This window comes from Carettochelys insculpta, chromosome 5 (genome assembly GCF_033958435.1).
Source record: "Carettochelys insculpta isolate YL-2023 chromosome 5, ASM3395843v1, whole genome shotgun sequence".
Classification (NCBI taxonomy): Eukaryota; Metazoa; Chordata; order Testudines; family Carettochelyidae; genus Carettochelys; species Carettochelys insculpta.
Window position 1 is genome coordinate 90,316,805 of NC_134141.1, and position 15,106 is coordinate 90,331,910.

A 15,106-nucleotide genomic window follows, 5' to 3' on the forward strand; every position below is an offset into this window, starting at 1 on the left:
TCCTGGATAGTAGTGAAATAACTATTTTTGTCCTTGCTTTTGTAGTAAGACGACCTCACACTTGCGAAAGACACCAGTGAATATGTAAAGCACAGTGAATATCTACTTGGCAGTGTCAAGAGAATTAAAGACAAACAATTTTTAATTTTCTCATATAAGGAAAAAAAACTAAATAAAAATCACAGTAAAAGTCACTGTACTTGACTGTTCCTGGCCAATGGGAGCTGCAGGAAGCCTAAGCCCCACTCCTCAAAGGGGGTTAGTCACCTAATTCCAAGCCAGAGTGAAACGCCTTGCTCCTCTTAGTAATCACAGCCACAAACCCTCTCCTGGAGTTAAGCACTGTGGCAATGCCCTTACAACTTTAGTTGAGTGGAACAGGGATTTGAATCTTTCCCCTTCCATGTAAATGCCCTAACCACTGTGCTATACGATCATTCTCCATCTCTCTCTGGCTGGCTCTTTATATATACATACAAAAAAACGCAATAGCTTCACCAGGATAGACCAAGACTCATCACAGAGCCCAATAGTCAGACCTGACAAGTGGAACCCATGGTTTCCAATCCCTGCACTCTTGAAGCAGAGGGGGAAGATTTGAACCTCAGCCTTTCACATCCAGACTGCTCTAACCAGTATGATACAGATTACATGGGGCGGGAGGCTTGCTCCATTACCCCATCTTCCACCATTTTTGTGAGGCTCAGTCTAACTGATATGCTTGGAGTAGATCTATTAGATCAGGCCTTACAGCTAAGAGGGGGAAGGAATGAATAGTTTGAAGACCTTTGGGAAGATACGCATGAGATGGATGTATACCCACTGATAGAAACGTAGGCTCCTAGGTAGCTTTACCAGTGACAACTTAGGTGGCAGCTGAACAAGGATATAAGAACCTAAATTTTGTATTTAGGAATATGAATGGTAGTAGTCCACTGTGTGGATTTAGCCCAAGGTGACAGAGGAAATCTGTGTCAGAGTAAAAAATTGCACACAGGTCTCTGAAGTCCCAGGCTAGCACCTTTCCCTACAACAGCTATTATTCCTTCTTTTGTACTGTAAAGAGAAGCAGCCAAGGCCTACAAAAAAGTAAAACAGCAACTCTAGAATGAACCAATATTTTAAGATACAAAGCCTTCTGAGGGAATGTATGTCTAAACCTGCCAAAAGCAAACAAATCAAAACACAAAATGCTTCATCTGATCTGAGTAGTTAGTTATTCAGTGCTGCAAAAGGAGAGACACAGAACAGATTTAGATTTCCATAGTCTGAATGGTAACTGCATAACAAAACGTGTATGTGAGATGCTATTAATGGAGAGAGGGCAATAGTGAACAACTTTCACAGAAGCAGAACATTCATAAATCTTTAGAGATAGTATGCTCTCCTAACCTATACCATGTAAAATAGAAGGGAAGTGGAAATCCTACCCTAACAATGTACAGGAGCCATACAAGTTTAAATATTTAACTTTTTAGTCAGGTGTTGTGTAAAACACAAATGTCCTTAAAATACAGATTTCATAGTATAGAATTAATCATTTACAAGCTTTTTATTGATGTAGTTGATTTGATACATTTATAGAGAGGCCTAAAATGTTAAAAACTACTGATTATGCTTATTATAACACATCTAGTTTTGGAACGCATATGATAGCTATTTCTGGAATTTAAAACATTCACTAATGGTATACATGAAAACATCTTACCTTTGGATTCATTATTCCTTCTTGTTTAAAACAGTTATAAAAAATATCCATGGAAAAAACTTCACTCCACAGATATCCATAGTACTGGCCATCATATCCACCTGCCAAATGTCCAAAAGTAGCTGGCATGTTTGTTCCTTGAAAAGCAGATAAAAAAGGTTACTAACTTTTCCATACGAGCTGTTCTTTGAGATGTTGCTCATGTTCACTCCATGTTAGGTGTGTTTGCACTACAAGGACTGTTGCTGAATATATTTCCCTTAGTATTATCCATCAGACTGGTTCTCATGCTCTTTGGAGCTGTGTGCTCATGCAATGGTATAAGGGGTGCAGCCAGGCATGAATCTTATCTGTTCTATCTTACTTTTAATGCTGACAGAGAGATAGGAGGGTGGGTTGTAAGAAGGACATAAGTAACACAGCTCTAAGAACAACAGTTACAGAAAAAATATTAACAGTTTTTTCCTTTCTTTAAATGCGTGCTCATGGTCATTTCATGTTCGGTGACTCAAAAGTAGTACAGCAGGCTATGGGCTCAGAGTTCACAGACACGCTGGCAGCAACACCAGTTTCCAAAAACTAGCATTATGCCTGGCCTATTGGTTGATGTCATACTGAGATGTGAAGGTATATACTGATGATCAGGGTGTGTCCTGACAGATATCCTGTATTGGTGTCTGTGCAAAGAACACTGCTGAAAAAGCTTGGACTCTTATGGAGTGAACAATAAACATGGCTGAAGTTGGGACATTTCCCTGCTTATAGCAAGCCTGGCTGCAAGTGGTTATCCAGAAAGAGATCCTTTGGACTGACATAGGTAGCCCATTCATCTTCTGTTAGACAGAGCTGCATGAATTTGCGGAAGGGTTTACTGCTCTCCACACAAAAGGCCAGGGGGCACCTAACACCCACTGAGTGAAGCTACCATTCCTACAGGGTCTTACAACAGCCTTGTCTGGAGAGGAAGACAAGGCTTGCAGTAGAAGAGGGGAGCCCTCTTCTTCCTTAGCTTCAGTGACATCCACCAGTCATTCCCTGAACATCATTACTAGGGTTTTTACCAGAGTCAAGGGCCAGTGCCAAGTGCTGGCAACCTGAACCATCTCTCCAAAACCACCACGTAAGAACTATGGGAGGAAGGACCTAATGCTGGGAGGAAACTCCCAGAGATTCCAGTAAGACCTGCTGGCCAGGTGCCAGCAGAGGGACCAATACCAAAGTCCAGTGGCACATAGGCTGGTACTGGTGGTGAGACTCACATTTCACATTCAGTTTCTCTTTAAACTCAGAAGAGGAGTGTCCTCTTGGAGACCCTGGTGGAGCAGTATCTGACCTGCATTTGGTGCCACAGGTCCAGAGACCAGACGCAAACCATAGATGGTGTGAATGCTGGAATCATGGTTGGCTTTCCTCTAAAGGGTGCTGGGAAGGAGTTCCTTGTTCTTTCCTGCTTTTGGACATTGGAGTGGTTGGGTGTCCCAAAGGAGATGAGGGCCCAGGAGAGAAAGTAGGTTCCCTGCTGCTTGAAAAGCCTCTGGGATGGATGGAACAGTCAGACTGCTAGTGCCATGGTGACCTCTGGATGTCCGAGCATCCTAAACCAGACAACATGCTAGGTAGAGTCAATGATGACACTGTAGGCCCGGGAGTGGAAGTGTGGCCTGGCAAGGATCTCACTGTGCTGCCTTTCTCATGCTTGGCCCTCTGTCAGTGTGCTGCTTTTTGTGCTTCTTCCTCAGCACTAGAAATAGTGAATGGTATCAAGAAAAATTCAGTGAGAGAGGGGCATTTCACACTGACATTTAAGTGGTCAGCAGGGAAACAGAGCTGCCCTGCTCTAAAGTTGTGTGAGGGTTGCTTCCATGAGGCTAAGCTTCAGCCTAATGTCTGTCATTTTTAGTACAGGGTGTAAAGTCTAGATAGATCTGATCTCCATCCTTCATGTGAGTTCCCCCAAGTCCTTCAAAAAGTTGGAGGATGGGTCACCCTTGGTCAGAGGTTTGCCAAAGCTTTGCCCTCTGGGGCATGCCAGGCCCTTCGGGCAAAGGAGTCCCTTGACAACAGGAACTATTAACCCTACATATACTAATTACAAAAGCTATATAAACTAAATGATGATAAATAAGTATGGGGAGTTTGAGATCAAAAACCACAGAGAAGAAACCTTGCCAAAGCAAGAAGGGCTGTTCAGGCAATTGTCATGGCCAGTAAGAAGGACCTGACAAAGTCCCAGGGTAGCGGTACTCTTTATAACGGCACATGAGTATGAAAGAATGGGTCCTACAAATAACACTAAGGGAAAACTTTCTGGAAACAATGCATGAGGTCCATACAGACATAGAATGGAATAGATTTGAGCAAGCTCTTGAAGAAGAAAGAAGCCTTCGGCCGTGTCTACACTAGCCAAAAACTTCGAAATGGCCATTTGCATGGCCATTTCGAAGTTTACTAATGAAGTGCTGAAATACATATTCAGTGCCTCATTAGCACGTGGACGGCCGCTGTGCTTTGAAATTGACACGGCTCTCCGCCGCGCGGCTCGTCCCGATGGGGCTCCTTTTCGAAAGGACCCCACCTACTTTGAAGTCCCCTTATTCCTATCTGCTCATATGAAATGCAGTCGGCCCTTTAATTAAAAGAGTGCTTCAGATTTAGAAGGGCATTAATGCATCAATATAGAATATAGGCTAGCTACAAATGGATATTTTTGATGGAAAATACATTAATGACTTCTTCTGTTTTATTTCAAATTAATTACTTCAGTTTCATAAATCAGATTTCTTTTACAAACAACATTCACATGGTTTGCTGTAAGATCTATTGTGAAGGTACTTAGACCTATCTTAAGCAGTTGTATATGCTGCACGAAAAAAACATTTTTCCATACCTGGGGTTGCAGAAATTCCCAAAATCTCCTCAGAGTACTTGGCATATTCATCTGCAGGGTCAGCAGATGATTTCATATGAATGGACTGGTCAACCTTGCTCAAAACAATCTGACGAAGAGTCAAAAGACCTAGAAAGAGAAGTTACTCACCGTAGTAACGGTGGTTCTTCGAGATGTGTCCCCGTGGGTGCTCCACTATAGGTGACGGGCTTGCCCGGCGCCGCAGATCGGATCTTCCAAGCAGTTTCTGCCGGACCGCGCATGCGCCGGTGCGCGCCGCTCCCTTGCGCGCTCCTGGCCATGTGCGCGATCGGGTCCCCGCCAGTTCCTCGACCAACCGCCTCGGGTGCCCCTGCAAAACACTAACAGAGATCCGAAGCGGGGAGGATGGGCGGGTAGTGGAGCACCCACGGGGACACATCTCGAAGAACCACCATTACTACGGTGAGTAACTTCTCTTTCTTCTTCGAGTGTCCCCGTGGGTGCTCCACAATAGGTGACTACCCAGCAGTAACCCAAGATAGGAGGTGGGTAATCGGATTATGTGCAGCTTGTCCCCGAGAGGACCGCTGCAGAGAGACGGGTATCCTCTTGGAATACCCTGTGAAGGGCGTAATGTTTGGCGAAGGTGTCGTAGGATGACCAGGTCGCCGCTCTGCAAATGTCTTTTAACGCAACGCCCTTGAAAAAGGCTGTTGATGCCACCACTGCCCTGGTGGAATGAGCCCTGGGAGTGGCCGATAAAGGAGTCTTTTTGAGCTCGTAGCACATTTTTATGCAGGATACAATGTGCTTCGAGATTCTCTGCGAGGAGAGACCTTCTCCTTTCGATTTGGGAGCGAGGGAGACTAGGAGTCTATCCGTTTTCCGGAAGGACTTGGTCCTGTCTACGTAGAAGGCTAGCGCCCTCCTCACGTCCAGGAGGTGTAGGCGCGCCTCTTCGTTGGAGTTATGAGGCTTTGGATAAAACGAGGGTAGAACAATAGGTTCGTTGATGTGAAACTCGGAAGAAACTTTGGGAACAAAGGCTGGATGCAGCCGTATGGTTACCGCCTCCTTGGAAAAAACAGTGCAGGGTGGCGTTGCCATGACTGCCGCGAGCTCGCTCACCCTACGAGCTGACGTAATTGCAAGAAGAAAGGTCGTCTTTATTGTAAGGAGGCGGAGGGGAACCGTGGCCAAGGGCTCGAACGGTGGTCCCATCAGTGTGGTAAGCACCAGGTCCAAGTTCCACGAAGGTGGAATCGGTTTCCGAGGGGGGTAGAGGTTTACCAACCCTTTGAGGAACCTGGTAACCATAAGGTGGGCGAACACCGTGTGCCCTTCCTCCTCATGTCTGAACGCCGAGATGGCGGCAAGGTGGACCTTTAACGAGGATAGCGAGAGTCCTCCTCTCTTGAGGTCCAGTAAATACTCTAGAATTGTAGGTATAGGCACCGAAAGGGGGGCCAGCTGTTGGGTAGAACACCAAGCCGTGAAGCGAGTCCATTTTTGTTTGTAGGTCTTCCTAGTGGAAGTCCTCCTGCTACTTTCTAGGACTTGCTGTACTCCCACTGTGCATGTGCTCTCTAGGGAGCTGAGCCATGGATTAACCACGCTTGCAGTCGCAGGCTTTGGGGGTGCGGATGCACTATGGACCCTTGGGCTTGCGTGAGCAGATCCGGCGCCACCGGAAGAGGCATCGGTGGACGGTCCGACATGCGCAGGAGTAGGGGGAACCATTGTTGGCGATCCCACGTTGGGACTATCAGGATCATCCGGGCCCTTTCCCTCCTGGCTTTTTGCAAAACTTTGTGGATCAGCACTGTGGGAGGAAACGCATAAAGCAGGGGGCCCCCCCACTAGATCGCGAACGCGTCCCCCAGGGACCCCCATCCCAGTCCTGCCCTGGAGCAGAATCGTGGGCACTGCTTGTTGTGCTGAGTGGCAAACAGATCTATTTGGGGAAAACCCCATGCGTGGAAAATCGGCCGTAGCAGATCGGGACGGATCTGCCACTCCTGTGTGAGCGCAAAACGCCTGCTCAGCTGGTCTGCCTCCACGTTGTGCGCACCCGGCAAGTATGAGGCTTTCAAGATTATATCGTGGGCGATGCACCAGTTCCATAAGCGGATTGCTTCCGCGCATAAGGCACGGGATCGAGCTCCTCCTTGCCTGTTTATATAAAACATGGTGGAGGTATTGTCTGTACTGATCCCGACGACTTTGCCTTGTATGTGGTCTCGAAAGTGTTTGCAGGCGTTGAACACTGCTCTGAGCTCCAGTACATTGATGTGTAGTGACTGTTCCGTGGGTGACCACAGTCCTTGAGTCACCTCTTCGCCCATGTGCGCTCCCCACCCTATGAGGGAGGCATCTGTAGTGAGAAAAACCGATATTTGCGGCTGCTGGAAGGGTACCCCTGTTAGCAAGTTCCTGGGGTTTACCCACCATTGCAGGGATTTGCGCACCCCGGCTGTGGGCGACACCACCCTGTGAACGGTGTGTACTGCCGGTTTGTATACACTCGCCAGCCAGTGCTGCATGCTGCGCATGTGTAACCTGGCGTTCTGCACTACAAACGTCGCCGCTGCCATGTGGCCCAGCAGCTGCAAGCACGTCAAGACCGGCACCGTAGGGCTGAAGGTGATGACTTGCACGAGGGAACCGATGGCTCGAAAGCGAGCCTCTGGTAGGTATACTCTCGCTGTAACCGAGTTTATGCGAGCCCCTATGAACTCTATGTCCTGTGTGGGGTCTATTTGTGATTTTGCCAGATTGATAACCAGGCCAAGTGAGGAGAACGTGTTTGCTGTGACGCGTATCATGCGCAGAACCTCCCCTCTCGAGGCCCCTTTGAGCAGGCAGTCGTCCAGATACGGGAAAATAAATACCCCCTGTCTGTGCAGGTAGGCTGACACCACTGCCAAGGTCTTGGTGAAGACTCTGGGGGCCGAGGAGAGGCCAAACGGTAGGACCTTGTATTGGAAGTGTTCGTTGCCTACCATGAACCGGAGGAATCGCCGGTGAGCTGGGAAGTACGCGTCTTGTAAATCGAGGGCTGCGAACCAGTCTCCATCGTCCAGTGCTGTAAGGATGGAGGCGATCGTGGTCATCCGAAAACGTTGCTTGCGCAGGTACCTGTTGAGGCCGCGAAGGTCTAAGATGGGCCTCCAGCCTCCTGTCTTTTTCTCCGTGAGGAAATACCAGGAGTAGAACCCTTTTCCTTGCAGTTGCTCCGGCACCCTTTCCACCGCCCCTATGAGCACGAGATGGGCCACCTCCTGCCTGAGCCTGGCTACATGGGAGGCCTCCTGGAGGTGGGGCTTGGGTGGAGGTCTCGATGGTGGGAGCGACTGGAAGGGGATGGCGTACCCCGTGGCTATGATCTCCAGCACCCATTTGTCTGTGGTGATCCTTTGCCACTGGTCGTAGAATGGTCGGAGGCGATGGTGGAATAGCCGCTTCGGATGACCTTGTGTGATGGTAGTGATGGCGCAGCCCTGGATCTGTATGTCAAACTTGTGGCCTTTGGCCCCGCCCCGAGGACGCGCGGCTCTGTTGTGAGCGTCGCCTGGGAGTTCTGTACTGCTGGTGCTGTTGATGTCGCCCTTGCTCGTAACCCCTGTGATACTGGGGGCGCTGTTGCTGGTACTGGTACCGCCTTTGCTGAGGGTAGTACCTTTTCTTTGTGTATGGAGGGGTGTAAATCCTCAGGGTCCTGAGTGTGGCTCTTGAATCTTTACTGGAATGAAGGACCGAGTCAGTTGATTCAGCAAACAGCTTCTGCGAGTCGAAGGGAAGGTCAACTATCTTCGCCTGCAGATCCCTCGGTATACCCGAGGTCTGGAGCCAGGACTCCCTTCGCATCACCACTGCGGTTGCTGTGGAACGTGCTGCTGTGTCCGCAACGTCCAAAGCAATCTGAACTCCCGTCCTCGCAGCCGCGTAGCCTTCTTGCACTATGGCCTTGAGGACCGGCTTTTTGTCCTCTGGAAGCGAGTCCATGAGGGAGGTTAACCTGGAATAGTTGTCAAAATTATGGTTCGCTAAGTGCGCTGCGTAATTTGCCATTCACAACGTTAAAGTGGAGGAGGAGTAGACCTTTCTGCCGAACAGCTCTAGCTTCTTGGCATCTTTGTCTGTTCCCCCTGTTTTAAATTGAGATGTTTTTGATCTTTGTTGCGAGGACTCCACCACCAAGGAGTTTGGCTGTGAGTGGCTAAACAGGAACTCCATGCCCTTCGCCGGCACGAAGTATTTCTTATCCGCTCTCTTTTGGACAGGCGGAATAGTTGCAGGGGTCTGCCATATCGTAGTGGCGGACTCTAAGATCGCTTCATCAAGAGGTATTGCTACTCTGGAGGAGGCCGGAGGTCTCAAATTTTTGAGGAGCTTATGGTGTTTCTCTTGCACCTCTGCTGTCTGGATGCCTTGCGTGAAGGCCACCCTCTTAAACAGCTCCTGAAACTGTTTGAGATCGTCCGTAGGATGGACGTCCCCCAGGGCCATAGCCTCGTCCGGGGAGGAGAGCGAGGAACCGCTGGGGTACGTCTCTCTGGACCCTTCCGGTTCCTGCTGGTGATGGTACACGCTCTCGCTGGAGGTTTGCGAGGGAAAATCTCGGGGTTCCATGACCAGTCCCCCCTGAGATGCTTGAGTCTCTGTCCCCGGTCGCAATTGCCCTCGGGGGTACGAGATAGTCTGTGGGGATCTTTCCCTAGTAGATTGCCGATGGTGTCTATGCCCCGCGTGGTAGGGGCGACCATGGCAGTATAGGCACTGTTCTTGGGAAGGTGACCTAGACCACTCCCTTGGTGCGTACCCTCTGCGTCTGGGGGAGGGAGATCGTCGAGACACTGGAGAGAGCGATTTCGCATAATAGTCCAGCGGTTCAAACCCCAGGAAGGGTGAAGGTGGTGCCAGCCATGGTGAGGCTGGTTGTAAAAATGGAGAAGGGGGCTCCGGGTAGGCTAGGGGGGACCCCTGCCTTCTGGTTGGAGTCTGCAACACGAGCGGAGGGCTGTGAGAAAGCAGCTCCACAGCCCTGTGCGGAGAGGGGCTGCAATGCCTCCTCTTGTGTGCAGCCTTCCCCCTCCCTGGAGGAGGTAACTCCACCCCCTGACGCACGGGGGATCCCGGCCCCGTCGGCACCGTGCTAGGCACGCTCGAAGGCGGTGCCGCACGTGCGGTGTCCTTCTGCGCCTGCAGGCTACGTGCCTGCGCGCTCTGCACCACCGGTTCCCTGTGGGTCGGTGCCGCTGCCTGCGGTGCCGCCAGTACCGGCACTTGTTTAGCCGCCGCCCTGCCTGCGGTGCGGGGCGGCTGGCTGATTTTCGGAGGCTGAGCTGCTTCCACGTGGCTCTCCGTGCCGCCGCCGATCAGCTGTTGCTGCGGCTGGGGGCTGCTTGCTCCTCCCGTCCCGCTCACTGTTGCTGCCAGCAGGGATCGGGCTGGAGAGACTTTCCTCCGTTTTTGCGCTGATGGAGTGAGGGAGGCAGCTTTCCTTTTAAGGGCCCCGGAGGGTCCCTCCTGCTGCGGCCGCTCCGGCACGTCTGGCTGGAGGGCCTTATCAAGAAGCAGCATTTTAATCCGCATCTCCCTGTCTCTCCGTGCTCTGGTTGTTAATTTAGCACAGAAGGCGCATTTCTGTGCCACATGGGACTCCCCCAGGCAACTTATGCATAGACTGTGCCCATCGGACGCTGGCATCGCCTCTCGGCAGGACTCACATTTTTTAAAGCCTGAAGAGGACATTGTTGGTGAGTCTTTGAGTTTTTAAGCGGGTACTTAGCACCTTCTTTGTGCCGTTTTCCCCGTCCGATGGCCTGCCTCAACAGGAGGGCTGATGGCCCTAGCTCCTGGCCTCCGGCGCTTGTTACTGGGACTGGACTGAAGCTGTCCCGCTCGTAGTTTGTTTGTTGTTGTTGTTTTTGTTTTTTTTTTTTGCAAAATAACAACCAGCTAACTTGTAGTAGCCTAAGTACCTGAAAAAACTTCAAAGAAAAACAGATAAAGTCGTTGAATACGCTATTTGGCCTTAGCCTAGTCGGATTCCGTCTGCAGCCGACGGCGGTTAAGAGGAACTGGTGGGGACCGGATCGTGCACATGGCCAGGAGCGCGCAAGGGAGCGGCGCGCGCCGGCGCATGCGCGGTCCGGCAGAAACTGCTTGGAAGATCCGATCTGCGGCGCCGGGCAAGCCCGTCACCTATTGTGGAGCACCCACGGGGACACTCGAAGAAGAAGTATATTTAGTTTATAAATGTTATAACAACATGCTAAGTTTGTGTGGTATCAGCCATCTATTATATAATTTTAATTTTAAAAACAGAAAATCAAAACTGGAGACTTACCAATATACACACAGCAAGTATGTGACACAGGAAGCTACCAAGTCACAATAGCTAGAAAGAGGACTTGCGGGGGTTATCAATCTTTATTTGACAAAAAATAATTTTAAGTCATTTGGAACTTTCAAGGTAGCCACATAGGAGGGCCTCTGGAAATACGTGTTCTCATTACCGTTTCCTTTACACTCTATCCTGCTTCTCTTATTGTTTTTTTTTTTAATATACACTTATTGGAGAGCAGGAATTGTGTCCTTCTATGTATCTATTCAACAGCAAAGATACTCCCAGTAGTGATTTTGGGTAGTCAACAAAGCACAGATAATCATAATCAGGAAGCAATGGTAGCAGTCAGGAAAGTTTGCCAGCTCCCAGTCTGGTGCATTAGTTATTCTTTCACTTAGTTGAAAAGAACAGTTAAAGAGATTGTAAAAGCTGTTGAAAGGAGTTGCTGTTACAAGCTCCATCTCTTCAAATTATATTTTTCCTCACAGTATGAATGCAATTAAGGTATTAAGACATTTTTACAGTAAATTTCAGCATTTAAGTAGTTTTTGAATTCACTTCCAAGGTATAATCTTATACACCTTTCTTCTCTAGCTGTGTGCTTACCTCTCAGTAGCCATCCTGGGGCAGGTGGCTACAGAGTGAAGGAAGTGGAGATCACTCTTCAGGGCATATGCCTGTTCTCTATTACACAAGATATTGCCCTACATCCTTCCTACAGTTCATGATTGCATTTTGTGTCAAAATCAAAAAAGGTACCTGTATTGGCCATTCTAGAAGCAACAAGTTTCTCAAGAAGAGCATCCGCAACATGGCTCCCATCTTTATAATGTCTTGACATTTGGCGTAGAGGTTCTTTTTCCCAAACCCAGTTCTCAAACATTTGTGAGGGAACTTCTACAAAGTCTGTTTCCACATTAGTTCCACTAAATCTAGCAAAATCAGTCTAACAAAATCAGAAACAAACAAACAAAAACAAAAAAAAACAAAAAACAAGCACAAAAACAAAAACAACAAAAAACCCTCCATTAACACTGAATTAAAATACAAATGACATTAGATCAGCCTACATATGGGGGCCAAAATTGTAATGATGTAAAAACACATGAAAAATATACATAGTTATATTACAAGAAAGATCAATGTTAAAATAGCCTCAAACTTTATAAAAAGCGAAAGGGAACATGAAAAGTTAAATTATAAGCAATGACAAAACAAACCAAAACAATGCATCATGTAGTGATTCTTAGTCACAGGAACACAGAAACAGGTATAGTTTTTTTACTCCTCTCTTACATGGCATATTATAGCAATATGAATAAATTTAATCATTTCTGCATGACATCACAAAATAACTATGGCCAACAAAAGATTTTAAAAATTACAGTCAATCATGAGCTTAAAAAAACAGTCACAATCACAGTCACAGTTTTAACTGTCCTGTAAGAGTACAAATATAAATTTATTATAAATATTTTGGATGTTTTTCTACATTTTAAAATATTTTAGTTCCATTAAAATACAGAATATAAAATGTACAATGCTTACTTGAAATTTACTACAAATATCTGTGCTGTAAAAACCCATAAGAAATAGTATTTTCAGTTCACCTTATACATCCACTGTAGTGTAATTTCTATCAAGAAAATCAAATATAGATTTTATTTAGTTTATTTATTTACCATAACTGTACTCAAAACCAAAACACTGCAGACTTTAGAATCTACAAGTTGAAGCTTGAAGGGGCATACAAACATTCAGCACATAGCAACTGTGTCTACAACAGTGGTATGTTCTCATTTTCAGTGTGTTTGGAACTGAACAGACATTAAAAAAATTGAGTTCCTGTCCCAAAGGATAGAGCAGATTAAAAACTGTCATACTATCAAAAGCCTCAGTTGTAGTGCCAGTCCCAAAGAAGCTTAGCTGGTTTCTTTTTGAGCTTCTTATTGTTTAGCCCAGTTGCTTGGGCTGTGCAGAGAAAAAAGGATTTTCTGTTACGTGAACATTTTCCAGAAGTTGTATTTACTTCTTAGTTTGTACACAAAAATACTGAAGGGCCAAGATCCTGTTAATAAATTATGTCAGATTTTGGTCACAGTCTTTGTTCAAAATCTTTAACATAAAATCTTTTACAGAAAACCCCTGTGAGTGATGGTGTCTACCTTTCACAGATGCCATTCTGAGCCCAGAAAGTTGGGGGCAGGTTACCATTTATATTTGTGACAATATACGTTTTGCTTATTGTTCCCTTATGTCTCAAAACCACATAGAAATGTACCTATGGAAAACACCTATTGGAAGGTGCCATCTGACATTCCTAAAGACCAGGAATTGGAATTTAACCTACTTTCTACAAGAGAAAACTTAAGGGATAATACCTTTGTATTCACATGTAAACCTGAGCCATGGACAGAGCACTTTAGATGATTAGTTTACTGTGCTCATTATGCCTTGCTGCTAGGATCTGTCCAGGGGGACTGGGATCACCCACCCTACAGTTTCCCTCCACACATTGGCACCTTGCATAATTCACGTAATCAGCTATTTGTCAGGTTCACTGAGGCTAACACATGAAGTAACACTCCACCAGCTCTGTGTAATAAAGGCCTTGTGCTTGAATCTACCCAAATGTCAAACTTCTGTTCCTCAAACTCAAAACAAGCATCAGCTATGAAAAGTTGTTGTGAAGCTCTTATATACTAACTTACCTTAAGAAAAACATACACCCATCTACCAGATTTGACTCTCCACACTCACACTCTCTCTCTCTCTCTCTCTCACACACACACACACACACATTTTGAGAAAAATAGATATTTTGATGAAGTAGAAATATTACTTACCTGTGCGCATATCTGGTGCATTACATGACCAAACTCATGGAAGTATGTCTTCACTTCATCATGTCGCAGCAATGATGGGCGATCTGATGTTGGTTTTGTGAAGTTGGTGACCAGAGCAGTGACAGACATCATTCTGCTGCCATCAGAGCATAGGCAGCCAGGCTGAAGACCAAAGCAGGCTGCATGTCCATACTTCCCTTCTCTAAGCAAGAAAATATATCAAAAGCCATGCTTACACAACAGGCCTGTCCTCCACAAGCAACCCGGGGAAGAGATCTGTTTATTTTATTAGGAAAAAACCACAATAATATACTATCTAATGACCTTAATAAAACTCACAGTGCTTAGGATATTATTTAGAGCACAAAGAAAAAGACTTAGAAATCCCATCAGTTTCATATTTGGAGCAGCATTTGCAACCCTCTCTTTTATTTACATAGTATATTATGGAACTCCAAAGCGATAACTCTGACACTTCTAATAGTCAATTTTACTTAATTTTAGACATGACAATTATAATATAAAAACAAATCCTGTGTCTAAAACATTAGCTTTTATTACCAACATTTGAGCAGATTTAAAGAATAAAGAACTGGATTTGCTGATTTATCAGTGTGATTTTAAAACAAAACGAGTCTCTCAAACTGTTAGTTAATCATTAAAAACTGTCATAGTTAAAAATGAGTCACTAAACATGAAGTCCAAATAATCAAGTGCCCCTTCCTTATTTCTGCTTCATGATACAAAAAGGTAATGTAATTTCCCCCTTTACATTACTAATATCAGGCTCTCACTTCTGTTTCTTTAGTGAAGTACCTTGATTAGTGGACCCGCACAGTGATATTGTATGAGGTATTGCATGAACTGCAGCATTCTATGCCCAGCAAAAAACAATTTCCAGAACTCAGAGAGAGAGAGATAGAGAGAGAGAGGGCGAGCTCTCAGTGGTTTAAAGGAAGCTAAAAATAAGAAAATCTCCACAGAGGCACTGGAAATTTAACTGAAAGCCTGAGGTAAGAGACCACTGAAAGACTATAGGATTTCCATCACTGAGACTGCAGCTGAAGCCCCATATTATGTGAAGGATGCACACAAATTCGAAAAAATGATCAACAACTTGTCTGAGATGCTCAGGCACTTTAGATGGCACTGCTCATGGGCCAAGCCCTTAAATGTAGGGCTGCAGAGTTGGTGTGAAAGATGGAGTCCTGATGAAGTAGATCTTCTTGGGCACTGAAAAGCAGATCCTGCAAGACAGGCACTTTGAGAAAACGTAGTCTCCCAAGAAACTTGAGACATTTAGGCAAGATGGGGCCTGCAGAGGGAATAAC

General features: G+C 46.3%; 1 protein-coding gene and 1 long non-coding RNA gene across 9 annotated transcripts in view; one reads left to right on the plus strand and one right to left on the minus strand.

Moving 5' to 3' along the window:
• Nucleotides 1-15,106, plus strand: part of LOC142013738 (uncharacterized) — an 81,238-nt gene that overhangs the window by 42,615 nt on the left and 23,517 nt on the right. The window lies entirely within an intron of this gene.
• The window catches only part of NLN (neurolysin), a 61,940-nt gene that overhangs the window by 8,747 nt on the left and 38,087 nt on the right, over nt 1-15,106 (minus strand). For all 5 annotated transcript variants that reach the window (XR_012645778.1, XM_074995498.1, XM_074995497.1 and 2 more), the window contains exons 9-12: nt 13,776-13,977; nt 11,689-11,875; nt 4,596-4,724; nt 1,709-1,845 (exon numbers count right to left, since the gene is read on the minus strand). Coding sequence is in view for 4 of the 5 variants with exons in the window: in XM_074995498.1 (XP_074851599.1) it covers nt 1,709-1,845; nt 4,596-4,724; nt 11,689-11,875; nt 13,776-13,977 (655 nt within the window). In the remaining variant the exon portion in view is untranslated. The remainder of the gene's footprint in view (nt 1-1,708; nt 1,846-4,595; nt 4,725-11,688; nt 11,876-13,775; nt 13,978-15,106) is intronic.